Source organism: Triticum urartu, chromosome 7 (genome assembly GCF_003073215.2).
Source record: "Triticum urartu cultivar G1812 chromosome 7, Tu2.1, whole genome shotgun sequence".
Taxonomy (NCBI): Eukaryota; Viridiplantae; Streptophyta; class Magnoliopsida; order Poales; family Poaceae; genus Triticum; species Triticum urartu.
The window spans coordinates 718,993,886-719,017,116 of NC_053028.1; the positions used below are offsets into that span (position 1 = coordinate 718,993,886).

A 23,231-nucleotide genomic window follows, 5' to 3' on the forward strand; every position below is an offset into this window, starting at 1 on the left:
TCGGATCCGGGGAGGGGGAGCTGAAAATTCCCTCCCGCGCGTCGTTGGCGAGGGAACCGGGTCGGGGAGGGGTTGGGCTGGGCAACCCCTGTTTCTACATGCTGGGAAGGAGAATAGGGGTTGAGCCCCTAAAAATTTTTGAAGGTTTAAGTGTTAAGGGGTTCTATTCTTTGGGAATTTTTCGTCTCAACCCGTAAAAAAGCGGTTATTTTTCAGGGTTTGAGGGTTTAGGGGTACTACTAGAAATGCTCTTATAGACGGGACCAAACAAAGTACAGTACATGTTAAGGCAAAAAAAAACAAAGTACTCCCATCATAAAAAAAATATAAGGGCATTTATATCACTAAAGTAGTAATCTAAACGATTTTATATTAGTTTACAAAGGAAAGTACATGTTAAGGCAAAAAAAAGTGCATTGAGACTTGGCTGCATATCTCAGCCAAGGAAAATTTTCCAAGTCTTTTTTACTCAGCCAATAAAGTTAAGGCAATAGCCCATTCCATTCAACAGTTTATACTCTCTCCGTATGAAAATACTTGTTCTAGAAATGAATAAAATAGATGTGTCTATAACTAAAATAAGTCTAGATACATCCATTTCTAAGACAAGTATTTCCGAACGAAGGGAGTAGGTTCTTATTCTGCATCGTCATGCAACAAGTGTTGGAATTTTGCTAGTAGGCCTTTGGCCCAAAGCCCAACTAAAATTTTGAAATTATCTTTGCCCATTCATGCACACATGTGAGTGGAGTGAGTGAGATTAAAGTTTAGTCCCACCACGTAAGTTGAGTGAGAGTTGCACCTATTTATAAGGTGAGCTCTTCTACCACTTGTATGAGCATGAGAAGAGGTGACCTACACGCGCGCTCCTCCTCCTCGCTCGCCACGCCTCGTCACGACGCGTCGCGGGTTGCGGGATTGAGCTGAGCCGAGGACAGAGCTATGCATGTTGTCTATAACGTGGGGTTTACTCCCATGACCTACCTGGCCCGCACTATATAGTCAGCAGACGTCTATCATAGCCGCCGCAGCCGCATTGTATGGTTTCGCACCACCGTTCCATATCATTGCACCGTCAAGCAAGTCTTCTCCATCCCTCTTTTCGGCATGCACCGTGAGAAGGGACAGCAAGCCTCCGGAACCCCCGCCTCTCGTGATCCTGTACGGGAGAGGGGTGATCAGGTTTTTGGGGAGCGCACTTGCGCGACTGCTGGCAGCGACGACTTCACCAACGACGACTTCTTCCTCGACCTCGGAAACCTCATCGTCGACAACATGGGCGACAACCTCAACACCGGCGATGTTGCTCCCACTGCCCCGTATGTGATTCTATCCTTCTTGTTCGAGATCATGGTAGAATTCATGTTTCTAGTATGTGCCCTAGATGTGATATGTTCATCTACTATGCTAGTTCGCATTATTAGTTTAATCTCTGCTATTGTTGTCATGATTTATCTTCTGTTTGTTCGGATTAAATCTCGTAGTAATTTGCTCATATTTCCAACAATCCAGAAACCTGATTATAGGCAATTTACTCCGAGTGGTTTTGCTGCGCATTTGAAGCCGCCTGCCTTTAAGGGGTGCAATACAATAGGTGGCGCACGAGAGCAGTCTACTGGTTTAAGACCATGTGCTGCTATGACGCCACTAAGGGCAAGCCTGAGGACGATCTTAATCCTGCACAACAGGAAGCTTTTGAGAAGATCGATACCCTCTTTAAAGGTGCCCTTCTGAGTGTTCTTGATGATTCCATTTGAAGGAAATATGCCCTAGAGGCAATAATAAAGTTATTATTTATTTCCTTATATCATGATAAATGTTTATTATTCATGCTAGAATTGTATTAAACCGGAAACATAATACATGTGTGAATACATAGACAAACAGAGTGTCACTAGTATGCCTCTACTTGACTAGCTCGTTGATCAAAGATGGTTATGTTTCCTAACCATGGACATGATTTGTCATTTGATTAACGGGATCACATCATTAGGAGAATAATGTGATTGACTTGACCCATTCTGTTAGCTTAGCACTTGATCGTTTAGTTTATTGCTATTGCTTTCTTCATGACTTATACATGTTCCTATGACTATGAGATTATGCAACTCCCATTTACCAGAGGAACACTTTGTGTGCTACGAAACGTCACAACGTAACTGGGTGATTATAAAGGTGCTCTACAGATGTCTCCAAAGGTACTTGTTGGGTTGGCGTATTTCGAGATTAGGATTTGTCACTCCGATTGTCGGAGAGGTATCTGTGGGCCCTCTCGGTAATGCACATCACTTAAGCCTTGCAAGCATTGCAACTAATGAGTTAGTTGCGGGATGATGTATTACGGAATGAGTAAAGAGACTTGCCGGTAACGAGATTGAACTAGGTATTAAGATACCGACGATCGAATCTCGGGCAAGTAACATACCGATGACAAAGGGAACAACGTATGTTGTTATGCGGTCTGACCGATAAAGATCTTCATAGAATATGTGGGAGCCAATATGAGCATCCAGGTTCCGCTATTGGTTATTGACTAGAGACGTGTGTCGGTCATGTCTACATAGTTCTCGAACCCGTAGGGTCCGCACGCTTAACGTTTCGATGACGGTTATATTATGAGTTTTGATGTACCGAAGGTTGTTCGGAGTCCCGGATGTGATCACGGACATGACGAGGAGTCTCGAAATGGTCAAGACATGAAGATTGATATATTGGACGACTATATTCGGACACCGGAATGGTTCCGGGGGTTATCGGATATATACCGGAGTACCGGGGGGTTACCGGAACTCCCCGGGGGGTTATTGGGCCTCATGGGCCCAAAGTGGTGGAAGAGGAGAGGCAGCGGGAGGTGGCGCGCTGCCCCCTTTCCCCAATCCGAATTGGGAAAGGGGAGGGGGCGCGGCCCCCCTTCTCCTTCCTTCTCTCCACCTCCTCCTTCCCCCTTCTCCTAGTTGGAATAGGAAAGGGGGGCAAAACCTACTTGGAGTAGGATTGCCCCCCCTTGGGCGCGCCTCCTCCTCTTGGCCGGCCCCCTCCTCCTACCCCCCTTTATATACGGAGGAGGGGGGCACCCCATAGACACAACAATTGATCAAGTTGATCTTTTAGCCGTGTGCGGTGCCCCCCTCCACCATAGTCCACCTCGATAATACTGTAGCGGTGCTTAGGCGAAGCCCTGCGTCGGTAGAACATCAACATCATCACCACGCCGTCGTGCTGACGAAACTCTCCCTCAACACTCGGCTGGTTGGGAGTTTGAGGGACGTCATCGGGCTGAACGTGTGCTGAACTCGGAGGTGCCGTGCGTTCGGTACTTGATCGGTCAGATCGTGAAGACGTACGACTATATCAACCGCGTTGTGCTAAACGCTTCCGCTTTCGGTCTACGAGGGTACGTGGACAACACTCTCCCCTCTCGTTGCTATGCATCACCATGATCTTGCGTGTGCGTAGGAAAATTTTGAAATTACTACGTTCCCCAACACTATTGTGGATTCGTATATGTCGTTTGACAACAGCAAGGACATGTGGGCTGCGCTCGAAGCCAAGTTTGTGGCATCGGACACCGGCAGCGAGTTGTACGCCATGGAGCAATTCTATGACTACAAGATGGCTGATGAACGCTCTGTTGTACAGCAAGCTCGTGAGATACAGTCGCCCGCAAAGGAACTTGAGTACTTCAAGTGTGTGTTGCTGGACAAATTTGTTGTCGGAGGCATCATCGCCAAGCTTCCACCTTCGTGGAACAATTTGGCTACTTCCCTGAAACACAAGAGACAAACACAAGAGACAGGAGTTTTTCATTGCGGATCTTATTGGTACTCTTGATGTTGAAGAGAAGGCGAGAGCAAAGGACACACGTGCTCGAGTTGCCGAGGGAGCTTCTGGTGCCCACATGGTACAGAAGAAGAACTTCCAGCCCAACAAGTTCAAAAACAACAAGAACAAAACTCAGGGCAAAGGCAAGTTTGATACAAAGAACAAGTCGTCATATTCTACCAACTTAGAAGAATTCTCATAAGAAGGGGAAGGGACTTTGCCATGTCTGCGGTGATCCTAATCACTGGGCTCCGAAGTGTCCTAACCGCTTTGAGGAGCGCGAACATGAGAAGAGCGGCAAGTCCGCTAATGTTGCCATTGGTGATATTGATATGAAGGAATCTGGATGCGGTATTCTTCCTACCATCCTTTCAGTATTTCAATCTCCTGATTGATTAATTGACCCCGGTGACAATGTACATGTTTGTGTTGACGCCTCCATGTTTTCTTCTTACCAGGTCACAGGGACTTCTCCCGTGCTGATGAGGAATGGGTCACATGCCATCATTCGAGGTATCGGTATGGTTGATCTGAAGTTTACTTTGGGGAAGACCGTGTGTCTAAAGAACGTTTATCATGTGTCGTCCATCAATAAAAGTCTCGTTAGCGGTTCCCGTTTATGTCGAGATGGTTTTAAGTTGGTTTTCAAGTCCAATAAAGTTGTAATTTCTAAGTATGGACAATTTGTTGGAAAAGGCTATGAGAGCGGAGGCTTGTTCCGCCTATCTTTGTCAGATATTTGCACTAAAGTTATTAATAATGTTTGTCGCAATAATGAGTGATATTTGGCATTCACGACTTTGTCATATTAACTTTGGTTGCATGACTCGGCTAGCCAATATGAATTTAATTCCGAAAATCTCTACTATCAAAGGCTCCAAGTGTCAAGTATGTGTGCAAGCTAAGCAACCTCTCAAGTCCCATAAGACTGCAGAGGTAAGAGACTTGGCACCACTAGAGCTTATACATTCTGATCTTTGTGAGATGAATGGCGTGTTGACAAAAGGTGGAAAGAGATACTTCATGACTTTGATTGATGACTCCACTAGATATTGTTATGTGTATCTTCTGAAATCAAAAGATGAGGCTTTAACTTTTTTCAAAAACTATAAAGCTGAGGTAGAGAACCAACTTGATCGGAAAATTAAACGGCTTCGGTCTGATCGTGGTGGAGAGTATTTTTTCAATGAATTTGATTTGTTTTGTGCGAAACATGGTATAATCCATGAGAGGACACCTCCCTACTCACCTCAGTCAAATGGGATAGCCGAAATAAAGAACCAAACTCTAACTGATATGGTTAACACCATGTTAGACACATCGGGTCTCTCCAAGGAATGATGGGGGGATGCGCTAATGACTGTGTGTCATGTCCTAAACTGAGTTCTCACAAAGCATAAGACCATGACTCCATTTGAGGAATGGGAAAGGAAAAGGTTGAAACTCTCTTACCTACGTACTTGGGGTTGTTTGGCGAAAGTCGATATACCAATTCCCAAGAAGCGCAAGCTTGGACCAAAAACTGTGGATTGTGTTCTTCTGGGCTATGCTTTTCATAGTATTGGTTATAGATTTTTGATAATAAAATCTGAGGTATCCGACATGCATTTTGGTACGATTATGGAGTCAAATGATGCAACTTTTTTTGAGGACATATTTCCTATGAAGGATATGTCGAGTTCATCAAATCAGGAGATACCTACTCCATCTAGTGAGGAATTCGTTGTAATTCCTGAACCCACCATTGCGATGGAACACGTTGAGAATTCTGTTGAGGGTGACAATGAAACTCCTGTGAGGAGTAAGATGCAGAGGATTGCAAAGTCCTTTGGTGATGATTTCATTGTGTACTTTGTGGATGACACACCCAGGACTATTTTAGAAGCCTATGCATCTCTAGATGCTGACTACTGGAAGGAAGTTGTTCGTAGCGAGATGGATTCCATCTTAGCTAACGGAACCTGGGAGATCATTAACCGTCCGTATGGGTGCAAACCTTTAGGATGTAAGTGGGTGTTCAAGAAGAAGCTTAGACCTGATGATACGATTAAAAAGTACAAGGAACGGCTTGTGGCTAAGGTTTATACCCAGAAAGAAGGTGAAGACTTTCTTGATACTTACTCACACGTGGCTAGACTAACCATAATTCGGGTGCTACTATCACTGGCTGCCTCACATGGTCTTCTCGTTCATCAAATGGATGTTAAGACGGCTTTCCTGAATGGAGAGTTGAACGAGGAAATTTACATGGATCAGCCAGATGGTTTTGTAGTATCTGGTCAGGAAGGAAAGGCGTGCAAGTTATTAAAGTCTTTATATGGCCTTAAACAAGCTCCTAAGGAGTGGCATGAGAAGTTTGAAAGAACATTAACTGCTGTCGGCTTTGTAGTAAACGATGGTGACAAGTGTGTGTACTATCGCCATGGTGGGGGTGAAGGAGTTAGTCTTTGTCTGTATGTCGATGGCATACTGATCTTTGAAACCAAACTTGATCTAATCAAGGAGGTTAAGGATTTCTTATCTTGCTGTTTTGAGATGAAGGATCTAGGAGTAACTGATGTTATCTTAAACATCAAGCTGTTGAGAGATGAGAATGGTGGGATCACACTACTTCAGTCTCACTATATGGAAAAGACCTTGAGTCGTTTTGGGTATAGCGACTGCATGCCTTCTCCAACTCCATATGATGCTAGTGTGTTGCTTTGAAAGAATCGACGGATTGCTAGAGATCAACTGATATATTCTCATATTATTAGCTCGCTTATGTATTTGGCGAGTGCCACGAGGCCTGACATCTCTTTTGTTGTGATCAAAGTGAGTCGGTTTGTGTCAAAACCGGGAGATGATCATTGGCATGCACTTGAGAGAGTTATGAGCTACTTGAAAGGCACTGCGAGCTATGAGATTCACTATACCGGGTATCCAAGGGTACTAGAGGGTTATAGTGACTCAAACTAGATATCTGATGCTGATGAAATTAAGGCCACAAGTGGTTATGTTTTTACACTTGGTGGTGGCGCTGTTTCCTGGAAGTCTTGCAAGCAGACCATCTTAACGAGGTCAACTATGGAAGCAGAACTCACAGTATTAGACACTGCCACTGTTGAAGCAGAGTGGCTACGTGAGCTCTTGATGGACTTGCCTATGGTTGAAAAACCAATACCCCCTATCCTGATGAACTGTGACAATCAAACTGTGATCGTCAAGATAAACAGTTCTAAGGACAATATGAAGTCCTCAAGGCATGTGAAGAGGAGACTAAAATCTGTCAGAAAATTGAGGAACTCCGGAGTTATTATGTTGGATTATATCCAAATGTCGAAAAACTTGGCTGATCCCTTCACAAAGGGTTTATCACGTAGTGTGATAGATAATGCACCGATGGAGATGGGTATGAGACCCACCACATGAGTTGTCCATAATGATAACCCACTCTATGTGATCGGAGATCCCGTGAAGTAGAAGTGGGAGACAAGCTGTTGGTTAGCTGGGAGGAGAGTATTCCTATATTAATTATCCCACTCCGTGAAGATGCAATACTCTCCTGATATGTATGACATGTTGATACTTATCTTAATGTGTTCCAAGTGGTTTATTCGGGTAAGTAGAGATGTTGTCCTGCAGAGCATCTCCTTAGGAACACACCTATCTGAATTTGACTATTAACGTCGCAGTCTGTGAGAATTGAGTGTTCTCTAATAAATTCATGAAAGGCCCTGGAGTATGACGTATACGCTCTACCCGCGAGGAAGCCTTGCGGCAGCCCAGTATCGGTCAAGAATTTGTGTGGAACTAGTCTCGCAGAAAATTTGTAGTTCAAGGCACAGTCCACTATTCAAGTTGTGATCTGGTGTAGCATAAATCTCTGAGTGGAAGTTCAACTTTACAGTCTCCACTGAGCACCGGTATATAAACAATGTTTTGGAACTAAATGATGAGATGTGCCAATGAGACTTTGTGTGGGGTTATTAGAATTTTGCTAGTAGGCCTTTGGCTCAAAGCCCAACTAAAATTCTGAAATTCTCTTGGCCCATTCATGCACACATGTGAGTGAAGTGAGTGAGACTAAAGTTTAGTCCCACCACGTAAGTTGAGTGAGAGTTGCACTTTTTTATAAGGTGGGCTCTTCTACCACTTGTATGAGCATGAGAAGAGGAGACCTACACGCGTGCTCCTCGCTCGCCTCGCCTCGTCACGACGCGTCGCGCCGCGGATTGCCGGATTGAGCCGAGCCGAGGACTGGGCTATGCACGTTGTCTATATTTTTGCTATTCGAAAAAAATAATGAGTCATTAATTAATAATTAACGGACGTTGGATCGCGACTCATATGTGGGTTTCACTCCCACAACCTACCCGGCCCGCACTATATAGTCAGGCAGACGTCTACCCTAGCCGTCGCCGTATCGTATGGTTTCGCACCACCGTTTCAGATCATTGCGCCGCCAAGTAAGTCTTCTCCATCCCTCCTGTACGGGAGAGGGGCGATCAGGTTTTTGGGGAGCGTACTCGCGCGACTGCTGGCAGCGACGACTTCGCCAACGATGACTTCTTTCCCGACCTCGGCAACCTCATCCTCGACGACATGGGCGACAACCTCAATGTCGTCGGTGCTGCTCCCGCTGCACTGTATGTGATTATATCCTTCTTGTTCGAGATCATGGTAGAATTTATGTTTCTAGTATGTGCCTTAGATGTAATTTGTTCATCTACTATGCTAGTTTGCATGATTAGTTTAATCCCTACTATTGCTATCATGATTTATCTTATGTTTATTCAGATTAAATCTCATAGTAATTTGCTCATATTTCCAACAACAAGTACATGGATGTTTAATACTTCCTCCGTAAACAAATAGGAGTATGCTCATGTATTTGTTTACGGAGGGAGTACACATCTATTCATTGATGACTGATCTTGCAATACATATCCAGCCGGAAACTCTAGTGTTGAACTAAACCTGATACTGTAATACTCATCTTCTCATTGCTGAAGAGTTGACAAAACAAACAAAGAAAAATCTGGACAGAAGGGCCCGTTTTAGTGACAAAATGAAGAACAGAGCGGATCACAATTCACACATTATTAATACTTGTATCAGTTCAGTTGTACAAAAGTTTGGCAGAGTATGATACACCATATAACCCTCGCAATAAAATAAATAAAAACTCCACACAAGTGGCAAAATTAGGAAGTGTTTCTAGCTTTACATGGGGGCTAGTTGCTAAGCTCTAACCAACAAACAGAAACGGGGGCAGAGAAAATGCAGGACCTGATGATTGCTGACAGAGAAACGGCGAATATCACAAGCAACCGCTAAAACCTGACCTCTTCAGGGCTAACAACAGTTCAAAGGTGGCAATACGACCTCCGAGCTAGAACTCCTGGTTGGTAACCTTCTTTTCATGCAAGAAGCTATCACTCGTCATGAACCCGTCTTGGCTGAGTATCATCTTGGCCAGTAAAGTACATCATGACACCGAGAAGAGCAACAACAAACATGAGAATGTATAATGAGTTCATGCTGACAAGAGAGTGCATGAAACCCATGAAGGAAGGGCCACTGACTTTCTTCTTTATTGTTCTCCCTGCTCTATATCCCTCAAGGAATTGGCTTAATTGGGATGCTTGGTCGCCTTCTTCTAACTTCTCTGAACCCTCCACCTTCGCAAGAAGCATTTTTAGTCAGTTACACGACATGGCGAACTATAAAACGGATGCTGACAAGCTAAGCAGAAATAGCAGGTTAAAAAACACACTTCCGTATTTCTTTTCAATATTTTTAACCATACCTCTATATCTAATTTTCAAACTTCTAAAATACCATATAAATATGAAAGGACTAAACATATCGCTTCTACCGAATACGATATAACCAATATAAGCACGCCGATGAACAGTGATACACTAAAGGTGGTTTCATTAGGATGCTGGTAGCTGGAACAAGAATAGATTACTGAGGTAAGTGTTAGACTTACTAGTTCATACTCTTCATTTCTGTCCCACACTAGCAGCTTTGGCAATTGTGAGCTCTTGGAAACATCAAAAGTCTCCACAAACTCCTCCCATTGTTTGACTCCAACATATCCAAACACCAAATCACGGTTCGCATGAGCAGCAGACCTCAAAATTTTTACCAGCTGGGTAGAATTTACATCCGAGTCATCCTCCAAAATTGCGAGGACAACTTTTCTGTCATCATCATCCAGCAATTTCAATGTCTCGGTGTTGATGGGGACAGTCAAAGGCAGCAGCGATTGCCTTACAAAATCCTCCAAGAAACGTCCTGTGTACACAACAAGACCGCCATTTACTAGCCTCATAAACGTGGGACGATAAGATATTAAAAAGTTTCTACTCCCTCCGTTCCTAAATATTTGTCTTTCTAGAAATTTCAACAAGCGACTATATACGAAGCAAAATGAGTGAGTCTACACTCTAAAATATATCTATATACATCCGTATGTGGTAGTCCATTTGAAATCTCTAAAAAGACAAATATTTAGGAACGGAGGGAGTACATGTTAGTCAAATTACCACTCAGATTCAAGAAACTAGAAACTGTGAATAATAGACATAAGGAGGGAATAAAATAATGCTTCCTAACAATTACCTTCAAATGGGCCATAGAACACACTTTGTTCATTATACTTTGGATGAACTGCAACCAATGCTGGGATCTTATTAAAATCATATGTCGCCATCCAGTCCTCAGAAAAATCTTTTGCGACGGCAAACCATGCTCTTTTCTTGTATTTTCCTCCATATTCAGCAATCAATGACTCGTTGACCCCAAAACCGATGAACATTGGAAAGCTTGTGCCGGCATTCTCAACAAAGCTCTTGATTGCAGAATCCGACTCAAGAGTAGAAACATCAGGCGCAACAAACTTCTTAAGATTGCGGACAAGCAAGTCAGCTTTCCTTGAACCAGTGTATTCAATAGGGACCCCATGTATAAAGAGCATTAGAGTAGGGAACCCACTGCACTCAGAAGAAAAATAAAGAACATCATAATGATAGCATGTACAAATCTCTAAACCCAGACTAGTTATGGGCGGAACACTTACTCCACTCCATATTTTGATCCAAGCTTCCTGTACTTGTCGGCATTTACTTTGGCAACCATGATGGGCTCACTCAATCCCGCCAACACCGGTGCAGCTTCATCTAACTGCAACAGTTCATTTTCTCAGTCTTAAGTCCTACAAGACAGATACTCCAAAGTTCCCTGCTTTTATAACAGTTGAAATAAGCAAATGTAAAATTTGAGGATCTAGTTAAGGTCAAGAAAGAAACATCTTGATACACCTATGGGTCTGGGTCTGTTTGGTTGGTGCCAACCTTTACCGTACCAAAATGTTGGCAGACTATGTTTCTTTGAATCTTAATTGGTTGGGATGCCAATGGAATCTTGCCAACTCTCCACACATTCTCTTTACAAATCTTGCCAAACTTTGTCCAACAAAGGGTCAAGGAATCTCTAGCCAATGGTTGGCAAATTTTGGTAGGGCGTGCTACAACAATTTCCGTTCTTCCACATAGTAATCTACCTTAATTGAAGTGATGGTGCGTGCCATTTCATTGTCCACTTGACATTTAGGTCGCTACATAAGAATCCTAAAATAAAATTTCACTTTGTACGGTCTCGCCCTAACCTGCTGGAGTCCCAAGAGATCCCGGTAATGACTTGCGATCCGAAACTCTCAATTACCCTACTTCCAAAAAACTCGCGCAATTGCCGAGATCCACAGCGGCATCTCACTTCGCATACTGGACAGTCGAAACAACTCAATTCGCATCACACCTCTCGGGAGCAGTGGTAAGTAACAGGGTCAGTTAGGTGTGAGGTCGAGTAGCAGCAGTACCTCGGGGGCGAGGCGCTTGCAGTGGCCGCACCATGGCGCGTAGAAGTCGACGAAGAGGAAATCGATGGAGCTGAGGGCCGCCTCGAAGTTGCTGTCGTCCAGGTCTATCACCTTCCCGTCGCGCGGAAACTCCTCGGCGGCGGAGAAGGCCGCGAGCAGGAGGAGGGGAAGGAGGAGGAGAGGAAGCGGCGGCGGCGGTGGAGTCGTCGCCATCGCCGTGCGCGGCCGATTCGATCTTCCGCCGCGTCTGAACGGGAAGGGGTGTGGTTCTGGTGCCCACGGAACTGTCTGCCTGTCTTGATGGAAGAAGGGGTTTATTGGGGGAAAAGTTCATTTATGCCCCTTCTTCTTCTGAAAAAGAGGGACGCAAATTCGCATTTGATGAGCCATGTCGGCCTAAGTTTTTTTTTTTCTTTCCTGATCTCGAAATGGGTAGGAGCAATTTGTTAGGCCCCGTAGTCCGCTGCAACGCCAAATGTAACATCTACTCCCTCCAATCCAAATCAATTGCCGCAGGCTTAGTATAACTGTAATACCCAAGCTCTCATGTTTTACCTCACTTACCAATTGAACTATAAAATACTTAATAGGCTCAAAAACAAAATTAAAATTCATCATCAGTAGAACATAAGCGAACAAGTACCAAGCCGAAGTACAGGCTTATACCACCACAGAAACATTAAACAGAGTTGAAAGTTTGAATCTGCCTCTTTCGCCATCTTGCAATTTTACACTTCGCGATTTCCGCCAAGAATCCATCAGACATGATTTGAGCAATTTTCGCCAGATAATACCAAACTACACAATCATTATCTGACAGCATATAAAGAGATGCAAAGTGCAAAAGAGGCGTCAACAGGTGCCAAGAGGAACGCAAACAAGAATTGGATCACACTGCAGGGTTTCTCCACAGCCTGGAAAGTTCAAGCCACTTGTATTATTAACAGAAAAGCAGTGCCGTAAAGAAACGAGCTTACAGATTCAGATCATCTGCTAACAGCAAATGGAGTAACACGAAACAACAAGAGTCAAGTGAAGTGACAGCTTTGGCTTCACAAAATGCTAAATTCAAAATAGGTCCAATAAGTAGGCCCTGGGAGGGTATGTGAGCTCATCCGGAGGCTTTCTTTTGCTGGAAGATGACCGCGAAGACCGGGACACCGACACCAATGCTTACGGCTCCCAGCACTGAAGTCCATGCAGTCAGCTTCTGATGCTTCATCCTGTGCAAGTTGTACATGTGCTTGGCGTGGAGGTAGTATGGCTCATCATGGCCGTGCCCTGACATCCTCTTCACGCCGGTAGCATGGAATCCACGTGAAGCTGATGTACACACAAAGAACAGGTAATCAGCAAGCATGAGCGAATTTAGAGATGTAAAAAGGAGTTCGCAACTCATTCAATCCCCACAATTAACATGCCCAGTTCTCCTAAACTACCACAGCAAACTTCAGTTCTTCACATTTTCATGCTGCATTGCTGTAGTCACCTCTAGAGTGTTTATAATGATCCATGAGGTCCACTGCCTTATGCCAAGAATTCTGCATTAGTATCATTTTTACTATTTTCGAGCATAATTGATGAGTTAAGACAAAAGTCGTGTCCAGCATGTCAGTTAGTACAGAAGGAATACTAGTAGCAACGAAAATCCAAAACAAATCGATAATTAAAACACACATGAAGATACAAATAAATAAGAGGCTATGTAAAGCACAGAAGAACAAATAGAAATCACAAGCACCAAAACCCTGGTGGATATTGATGACATGCCAGAATCCGACTATTAGTCTCTTAAGTGTATGTGTGATGGTTCTTTATGAGCATCTATGACACATGATGCTCAGCTAAATTCCATCAACCTTACTATTTGTCCATATTTACAGCAGAAAGCACCTCAAGCAGCCTACCAAGAATTAGGACATGGATGAGCAAAAAGGGTTAACAGTATCATGTCACAGTACTAGTCTCCCAGGTGTATGTGTGATGGTTCTTTATGAGCTTCTATGACACATGATGCTCACCTAAATTCCATCAATCTTATTATTTGCCCATATTTACAGCAGAAAGCAACTCAAGCAGCCTACCAAGAATTAGGACATGGATGAGCAAAAAGGGTGAACAGTATCATGTAACAGTACTAGTCTCCCAGGTGTATGGGTGATGATCATGTATGAGCATCTGTGGCTCGCATGATGATCACCTAAATTCTATCGACCTTTATTATTTGTCCATGTTAACAGTCAGCACAAATCAAACATCCTACCAAGTATTAGAAAACAGATGAGCAAAAAGGGTTACAGTGTCATAAGAAGAGTAATATTTTAGCATGAAACGCTTTGCAGGCTATGTTTTGTTTCGGCATATAGATGAGCAAACTAGCAGTACAAGGTTGCCAGTAAGCTTGAAAGTGATTTGGTTAAAGCTGGTAGTTAAGAAACATATTGAGTGGTATTCTTTTTCGTCACCCGCACAAAAAAAGAAGAATGCATGTGTAATGTTCTTTCAGGAGCACCTGCCACTCACGTAATTCTCATGTACATTCCATAAATTTTAGTCTTTGTCCCTATCTACAGCAAGACAGAACTCATGTGTCTTGCCAAGAATTAAACACTACAAATTATGAACAGAAGTTGTTTCACTGCCATAAGATACACATTTTATTATTTAGTAACAAAAGATGAATGCAACTCATGTAGCATACACATAATTATGAGGCTCTAACTGACAAGGAAATAGGATTAAATGCCATAAGCTATGTAGTATTTTCCTCGCAGAAAGATAAGTATTGAAATACTGGTAGTCTGTTTCCTGTTTTTCTTGCATAGAGATGAACAAACTAGCAATGCAAAATTGCCAATTAAAAATGATCAAGCTGCTAGTTCAGAAATATATTTTGTCTGGTTCTTGTCTCTAAGAACGCATGTCCGATAATCCTTTATGAGCATCTACAACTCACACGATACTCACCTAAATTTCATCAACATCACTCTTTGTCCATATTTACAGCAATACGCAACTCATGCGGCTTGCCAAGAAATAGACATTACAATCAAATTTTGTTACACTGTCATCACAGCTAACAGTCTAAGTTATCGGTGTAGTACGTCAGTTCATGAATGATAAAATGGTCAGTCAACAAATTGTGTGTCAGTCCTTCTAGTACTCCCCACCCATATTCATTCCTGACAAGGCTAGTCGCTGGATCCATCCATCAAAGAAGGACAATGTAAAAAACTGATTATATAATAACCAGTTCAATCGAAAACCACAGCCATATCCACATCTGAGGGGCCATTTTAGCCTATGACGAACCATTTCCCCAAATTATATTAACGATCCCAAAACAGCCCGGTACTACGGTTACAGATTCCGAGTAATTTCCACGGGTCAAACAGATCTACCGCTGCGCAGATACACATCAATCGAGATGGGCAGAAGTACACAGCCGGAGACGCGGATCGCATCATTCAAACCCCAATCGGATAATAGAGGAGGGATAGTGGGAGGGGGGGTACTTGCCTGGCTTGGAGGCCTCGGCGCCGGTGGCGAGGAGGCGGATCCCGGAGCGGAGGCCGCGGTTGAGAGCAGTCGCCATCGCCTTCGTGCTCGTGTTCGTCTGGTCGCCGCCGCCGGAGTTGTGGTGGTGGGTGCGTTTTGGGGGTGATTTAACCGATCTGCTGCGACTCGGCTTTCGAGGGTTGTGCCCTTGCGATTGCGAGGGGCGTGGGATGGCCAGTGACTCTGGCTGGCTGGGCCTCCAGGCTTGGAAATGGTCCTATCCATGCATGGGCCTAGATGGGCTGAATAGGCAAAAATGATGCTCGACACTCATTTTCCTTGGTTTACTCACAAAAAAAAAATCTCGTTTCAATACAATGATGACCCCCTCAAAAAAAATACTCACAAAAAAATCTCGTTTGGTTTTTTGTTTTTTGATGAAATCTTTTTTTTGCGGGATGTTTTTTGATGAAATCAAGAGCTTTATTGATCAAATAGTGGGATTACACTCCTTTCTCACACAATCCGTGAGAAAAAACCGGGATATAATTGATCCAAAGACAATGTATCCTACAACTACATTGTTTATCGTAAAGATGTGCTAGTTCATTAGCTTCCCTCATCGTAAAGACAAAGACGAAATTCCTCGAAATTCCCGCAAAGCTCTTGAATTTCCTTCAAGGTACTACCAATCTCCGAGCAATCGACACTTCAAGTGTTCCACCAACTTACCACTAATTGGTCATCAATTTCAATTATCACCGTTCTATATCTCAGATCAGGCGTAAGCTCGACATCGTCTGGGACTGCAAATGCCTCCATGGCCATTGCCGAGAACCCATCATCGTATCAAAGGCCCTATGCACGAGATAAGTTTGCCCTAATGGTCACGAACTCCTCTGTCCCATGCCTCCATGGTGAGTTTCCTCATAAAAAGAGGCACCAACATTGATCTTTAAGAAAGACATGACGGGAGTTTCCATCGCATGGGATCTTTAACAGCTCTAACCAGGTGTTTGTTTGTCTGTTTCAGCTAGGTCACTCACCACATCCAAAGCCCATTTGACGGGCTGCTTGATGGATTGGGAGCTCTCTCCATGTGGTCTTGCATTTCTTTCTGACCAAATTGGCCGGCAAATAGCAACCACATAAAAAAGCGCACGTGCCAGGTTCTGTCTCCTCGATTCCCTCGAAAGTGTTCACCAACCAAGTTTCAGGGTGTAGGACTAGTAGTTTTATATGATCTCCTGCTAGAACAGCTTAGCCCATGTACACGAAAAAAACATGTCATGTCGTTTAATCTTGTTTGCAAGCTTCACAAAACCTGATCTGCTCAATATGCCTTCGATGATATGGAAGGGACAAAACCTTAATCACACACAACCGAAAAAATCCACACTTCGAGGGGTATCAAGAGCCACAATTTCTTCCAAAATATCTTATCCTTTCCTCCTGAGCTCGAGGTTGATTCAGTATCTCGTATGACTTCCAAAATCAATTTGTAAGCTAACATGACAAAGAAATTTCCTAGCATCTACGAGTGACACGCCCACAGGGCCTCCTATGCTCTTCCAACTAGGATTATAGTGATCATGGACATATCTGGCTCAACCAAGTTTTCAGCATGCATCTGCATGCATATCCCAGTTCCCATTCTCTATATCAAGCAATTCCCCAACCATTGTTGTTATGGGGTTGTCTGAATCCCGGTCGCGCCTGCCCTGCCAATAGCTGGCGTGCCAATATATTGGCGAGGTAATCCGTTGCCGGCGTTTTGCCAGCTCGTGGGCGTAAAAACTGAACAGCCATCCAATATTTTGGCGTGGCTTCAAATTTTTGGTGTCCAACCAAGCAATCACCTGCCCTAGCAGTTAACGCCAATTTTTTGGTGCGGCAACCTCAGGGCTATGATCCAAAGAACCCCTATAGCATTAAGTAGTCTAACCTAAACCCAGGCATGGACAGCCAAGCCGGGCCGGGCTCGGGCCTTGTTTTGCAGCCTGGCAGGTAGTTAGGGCCGGACTCGGGCTTCTCTTTTTCTGTATATCGGGCCGGGCTTGCACGTGTGTACACTAGGAAACAACATCCGGGTCGGGCTTTTCGGGTTTCGGACTTGATTTCGGGTCAGGCTCAGGCTTGAGAAAGGAAGGTCGAGCTTTTACAAGCCCGACCCGACCCAACGTTTGCCACTCCCATGAAGAAGCCCAAAGCTGGACCCAAGCCTGAAATTGAGTGCTTCTACTGCAAAGGGAATGGTCACTGGAAGCAGAACTGCCCCAAATACTTGGCGGATAAGCAAGATGGCAAAGTGAACAAAGGTATATTTGATATACATGTTATTGATGTGTACCTTATTAATGCTCGTAGTAGCTCCTGGGTATTTGATACTGGTTCAGTTGCTCATATTTGTAACTTGAAATTGGAGCTGCGGAATAAACGAAGATTGGCTAAGGACGAGGTGACGATGCGCGTCGGGAATTGTTCCAAGGTCGATATGATCACCATCGGCATGCTACCTCTACATCTATCTTCAGGATTAGTTTTGGACCTCAATAATTGTTATTTGGTGCCAGCGTTGAGCATGAACATTATATCTAGATCTTGTTTATTGCGAGACGGTTATTCATTTAAGTCAGAGAATAATGGTTGTTCTATTTATATGACTAATATATTTTATGGTCATGCACCCTTGATGAATGGTTATTCTTGTTGAATCTCGATCATAGTGATACACATATTCATAATATTGATGACAAAAGATGCAAAGTTGATAATGATAGTGCAACATACTTGTGGCATTGCCGTTTAGGTCATATTGGTCATATTGGTGCGACACTTATGTTAAAAGGCCTCAGCCTGATAAGGTCGAACCCAAATTGCAGAAGTGTGTCTTCATAGGATACCCTAAGAAAACTATTGGGTACACCTTCTACCATAGATCTGAAGACAAGATCTTTGTTGCCAAGAATGGGTCCTTTCTAGAGAAGGAGTTTCTCTCGAAAGAAGTGAGTGGGAGGAAAGTAAAACTTGATGAGGTAAATGTACCTTCTCTCGAATTGGAAAGTAGAACGTTAGAGAAAACCGTTCCAATTTTTCCTACACCAACTAGAGAGGAAGATAATGATGATGATCATGAAACTTCAGATCAAGTTACTATTGGACCTCGTAGGTCGACCAGAACATGTTCCGCACCAGAGTAGTACGGTTATCTTGTCCTGGAAGTCATGTTATTAGACCATGGCGAACCTACGAACTATGAAGAAGCTATGATGAGCCTAGATTACGATAAATGGCTTGAGGCCATGAAATATGAGATAGGATCCATGTATGAGAACAAAGTATGGACTTTGGTGGACTTGCCCGATGATCGGCAAGCCATTGAGAATAAATGGATCTTTGAGAAGAAGACAGACGCTGATGGTAATCACTATCTACAAAGCTCGACTTGTCGCAAAAGGTTTTCGACAAGTTCAGGGGGTTGACTACGATGAGACTTTCTCACCCGTAGCGATGATTAAGTCCGTCCGAATCATGTTAGCAATTACCACATTTTATAATTATGAAATCTGGCAAATGGACGTCAAAACTGCATTCCTTAATGGATTTCTTAAAGAAGAGTTGTATATGATGCAACCAGAAGGTTTTGTCGATCCTAAAGGTGCTAACAAAGTGTGCAAGCTCCAGCGATCCATCTATGGACTGGTGCAAGCATCTCGGAGTTGGAATATACACTTTGATGATGTGATCAAAGCATATGGTTTTATACAGACTTATGATGAAGCATGTTTTTACAAAAAAGTGAGTGGGAGCTCAGTAGCATTTCTGATATTATATGTGGATGACATATTGTTGATTGGAAATGATATAGAATTTCTGGATAGCATAAAAGGATACTTGAATTAGAATTTTTCAATGAAAGACCTCAGTGAAGCTGCTTACATATTGGGCATCAAGATCTGTAAGGATAGATCAAGATGCTTAATAGGACTTTCACAAAGCACATACCTTGAAAAAGTTTTGAAGAAGTTCAAAATGGATCAGTCAAAGAAAGGGTTCTTGCCTGTGTTACAAGGTGTGAAATTGAGTCAGACTCAAAGCCCGACCATGATGTCGCTTGAAGCTATGTCGGTATTTCCCCAAAGAGGAAGGGATGATACAGCACAACAGCGATAGGTATTTCACTCATATATGAAACCAAGGTTATCGAACCAGTAGGAGAACCAAGCAACACAACGTAAACAGCCCCTGCACACAGATAACAAATCCTCGCAACCCGACGTGTTAAAAGGGTTGTCAATCCCTTTCGGGCAACGGTGCTAGAAATTGGTGTGTGACGGAAAAAAGTTGTAATAGATTGGATAAATAGATCGCAAATAAAATAAAGTGCAGCAAGGTATTTTTGGGTTTTTGGTTTAGTAGATCTGAAAATAAAAGCAAAGGAAAATAGATCGCAAAGGCAAATATATGAGAAAGAAGACCTGGGGGCCGTATGTTTCACTAATGGCTTTTCTCGAGAAAAATAGCAAACAGTGGGTAAAAAAATTACTGTTGGGCAACTGATAGAACTTCAAATAATTATGACGATATCCAAGCAATGATCATTATATAGGCATCACGTCCAAGATTAGTAGATCGACTCCTGCCTGCATCTACTACTATTACTCCACACATCGACCGTTATCCAGCATGCATCTAGTGTATTAAGTTCATGGAGAAACAGAGTAATGCAATAATAACGATGACATGATGTAGACAAGATCTATCTATGTAGAGATAGACCCCATCGTTTTATCCTTAGTAGCAACGATACATACGTGTCGTTTCCCTTTCTGCCACTGGGATCAAGCACCATAAGATCGAACCCATTACAAAGCACCTCTTCCCATTGCAAGATAAATAGATCAAGTTGGCCAAACAAAACTCAAATATCATAGAAGAAATACAAGGCTATAAGCAATCATGCATATAAGAGATCAAAGAAACTCAAATAAATTTCATGGATATTAAAAGATAGATTTGATCATAAACTCAAAGTTCATTGGATCCCAACAAACACACCGCAAAAGAGTTACATGCTACCTCTTGAGCATGCATTGGTTTTCCCTTGAAGAGGAAAGGGTGATGCAGCAAAGTAGCGTAAGTATTTCCCTCAGTTTTTGAGAACCAAGGTATCAATCCAGTAGGAGACAACGCTCAAGTCACCTAGTACCCGCACAAACAATCAAGAACCTTGCAACCAACGCGATAAAGGGGTTGTCAATCCCTTCACGGTCACTCGCAAAAGTGAGATCTGATAAAGATAGTAAAGTGAATATTTTTGGTATTTTTGTTGTAGAGATTGGAAAGTAAAGATTGCAAAATAGTAAATGAGATGCGATGTAAATAAAAGAGATGCAATATAATAATAAAGAGACTCAGGGGGGCATAGGTTTCACTAGTGGCTTCTCTCAAGATATCATGTATTACGGGGGGTGAACAAATTACTGTCGAGCAATTGATAGAAAAGCGCATAATTATGAGAATATCTAGGCAATGATTATGAATATAGGCATCACGTCCGTGTCAAGTAGATCGAAACGATTATGCATCTACTACTATTACTCTACACATCGACCGCTATCCAGCATGCATCTAGAGTATTAAGTTCATAAGAACAGAGTAACGCTTTAAGCAAGATGACATGATGTAGAGGGATAAACTCAAACAAAATGATATAAACCCCATCTTTTTATCCTTGATGGCAACAATACAATACGTACCTTGCTGCCCCTACTGTCACTGGGAAAGGACACCGCAAGATTGAACCCAAAGCTAAGCACTTCTCCCATTGCAAGAAAGATCAATCTAGTAGGCCAAACTAAACTGATAATTCAAAGAGACTTGCAAAGATATCAAATCATGCATATAAGAATTCATAGAAGAACCAAATAATATTCATAGATAATCTTGTTCATAAACCCACAATTCATCGGATCTCGGCAAACACACCGAAGAAGAGTATTACATCGAATAGATCTCCAAGAACATCGAGGAGAACTTTGTATTGAGAATCAAAGAGAGAGAATAAGCCATCTAGCTAATAACTATGGACCCGAAGGTCTGTGGTAAACTACTCATGCTTCATCAGAGAGGTCATGGTGTTGATGTAGAAGCCCTCTGTGATTGATTCCCCCTCCGGCAGATCGCCGGAAAAGGCCCTGAGATGGGATCTCACGGGTACAGAAGGTTGCGGCGGTGGAAAAGTGGTTTCGTGGATCTCTGCGATCGATATAGGGTATAAGAGTATATATAGGTGGAAGAAGTACGTCGGTGGAGCTACGCGGGGCCCACGAGGGTGGGGACGCGCCTACCCCCCTGGGTGTGCCCTCCTGCCTCGTGGCCGCCTCGTGGAGTTCCAGACTTCGACTCCAAGTCTCCTGGATTGCTTTCGGTCCAAGAAAGATCATCGCGAAGGTTTCATTCCGTTTGGACTCCGTTTGGTATTCCTTTTCTGTGAAACTCTAAAATAGGCAAAAAAAACAGAAACTGGCACTGGGCCTCCGGTTAATAGGTTAGTCCCAAAAATAATATAAAAGAGCATATTAAAGCCCATTAAACATCCAAAACAGATAATATAATAGCATGGAACAATCAAAAATTATAGATATGTTGGAGACGTATCAAGCATCCCCAAGCTTAATTCATGCTCGTCCTCGAGTAGGTAAATGATAAAAACAGAATTTTTGATGTGGAATGCTACCTAACATAATTATCAATGTAATTTTATTTATTGTGGCATGAATGTTCAGATCCGAAAGATTCAAAATAAAAGTTCAATATTGACATAAAAATAATAATACTTCAAGCATACTAATAAAGTAATCATGTCTTCTCAAAATAACATGGCCAAAGAAAGCTATCCCTACAAAATCATATAGTCTGGCTATGCTCTACCTTCATCATACAAAATATTTAAATCATGCACAACTCCGATGACAAGCCAAGCAATTGTTTCATACTTTTGGTGTTTTCAAACTTTTTCAATCTTCACGCAATACATGAGCGTGAGCCATGGACATAGCACTATAAGTGGAATAGAATGGTGGTTGTGGAGAAGACAAAAAGGAGAAGATAATCTCACATCAACTAGGCGTATCAACAGGCTATGGAGATGCCCATCAATAGATATCAATGTGAGTGAGTAGGGATTGCCATGCAACGGATGCACTAGAGCTATAAGTGTATGAAAGCTCAAAAAGAAACTAAGTGGATGTGCATCCAACTTGCTTTCTCACGAAGACCTAGGGCATTTTGAGGAAGCCCGTCATTGGAATATACAAGCCAAGTTCTATAATGAAAAATTCCCACTAGTATATGAAAGTGACAAAATAGGAGACTCTTTATCATGAAGATCATGGTGATAGTTTGAAGCACAAGTGTGGAAAAAGGATAGTAGCATTGCCCCTTCTCTGTTTTTCTCTCATTTTTTTATTTGGGCCTTTTCTCTCTCTCTTTTTATGGCCTCTTTTTTATTATTATTTTCGTCCAGAGTCTCATCCCGACTTGTGGGGGAATCATAGTCTCCATCATCCTTTCGTCACATGGGCAATGCTCTAATAATGATGATCATCACACTTTTATTTACTTACAACTCAATACTTAGAACAAAATATGACTCTATGTGAATGCCTCCGGTGGTGTACCGGGATGTGCAATGAATCAAGAGTGACATGTATGAAAAATTATGAACGGTGGCTTTGCCACAAATACGATGTCAACTACATGATCATGCAAAGCAATATGACAATGGTGAAGCGTGTCATAATAAACGGAATGGTGGAAAGTTGCATGGCAATATATCTCGGAATGGCTATGGAAATTCCATAATAGGTAGGTATGGTGGCTATTTTGAGGAAGGTAAATGGTGGGTTTATGGTACCGACGAAAGTTGCGCGGTACTAGAGAGGCTAGCAACGGTGGAAGGGTGAGAGTGCGTATAATCCATGGACTCAACATTAGTTATAAAGAACTCACATACTTATTGCAAAAATCTATTAGTTATGGA

The 23,231-nt window shown here is 42.8% G+C and overlaps 2 protein-coding genes and 3 non-coding genes across 5 annotated transcripts; all 5 read right to left on the minus strand.

The window, feature by feature from the left end:
• Positions 1-8,887: 8,887 nt before the first annotated feature.
• On the minus strand, positions 8,888-11,998 carry LOC125524786 (protein disulfide isomerase-like 5-2). The gene is made up of 5 exons (XM_048689816.1): positions 11,690-11,998; positions 10,892-10,995; positions 10,435-10,805; positions 9,800-10,107; positions 8,888-9,485 (listed from the first exon to the last, which is right to left on the minus strand). The coding sequence occupies exons 1-5, from the start codon at positions 11,900-11,902 to the stop codon at positions 9,240-9,242; spliced, it is 1,242 nt and encodes a 413-aa protein (XP_048545773.1). The 5' UTR covers positions 11,903-11,998; the 3' UTR covers positions 8,888-9,239.
• Positions 11,999-12,606: 608 nt separating this feature from the next.
• Positions 12,607-15,409, minus strand: LOC125524787. Its single transcript, XM_048689817.1, has 2 exons — positions 15,209-15,409; positions 12,607-13,012 (listed from the first exon to the last, which is right to left on the minus strand). Exons 1-2 carry the CDS (start codon positions 15,282-15,284, stop codon positions 12,801-12,803), a joined length of 288 nt encoding a protein of 95 aa, XP_048545774.1. The 5' UTR covers positions 15,285-15,409; the 3' UTR covers positions 12,607-12,800.
• On the minus strand, positions 13,487-13,591 carry LOC125526181. Its single transcript, XR_007291596.1, has one exon. It is a non-coding gene; the product is annotated as a small nucleolar RNA snoR103 (small nucleolar RNA).
• Positions 13,664-13,768, minus strand: LOC125526183. Its single transcript, XR_007291598.1, has one exon. It is a non-coding gene; the product is annotated as a small nucleolar RNA snoR103 (small nucleolar RNA).
• On the minus strand, positions 14,608-14,714 carry LOC125526182. The gene has a single exon (XR_007291597.1). It is a non-coding gene; the product is annotated as a small nucleolar RNA snoR103 (small nucleolar RNA).
• Positions 15,410-23,231: the final 7,822 nt, after the last annotated feature.

Coding starts and splice junctions, on each gene's coding strand:
- LOC125524786 (XM_048689816.1), bottom strand. CDS start 11,902: ATGGCGACGACTCCACCGCCGCCGCCGCTTCCTCTCCTCCTCCTTCCC. Junction 10,806..10,891: donor GGATCAAAATATGGAGTGGA/GTAAGTGTTCCG, acceptor TTCTGAGTGCAG/TGGGTTCCCTACTCTAATGC. Junction 10,108..10,434: donor GTTCTATGGCCCATTTGAAG/GTAATTGTTAGG, acceptor TTGTGTACACAG/GACGTTTCTTGGAGGATTTT.
- LOC125524787 (XM_048689817.1), bottom strand. CDS start 15,284: ATGGCGACTGCTCTCAACCGCGGCCTCCGCTCCGGGATCCGCCTCCTC. Junction 13,013..15,208: donor CGCCGAGGCCTCCAAGCCAG/GCAAGTACCCCC, acceptor TGTGTACATCAG/CTTCACGTGGATTCCATGCT.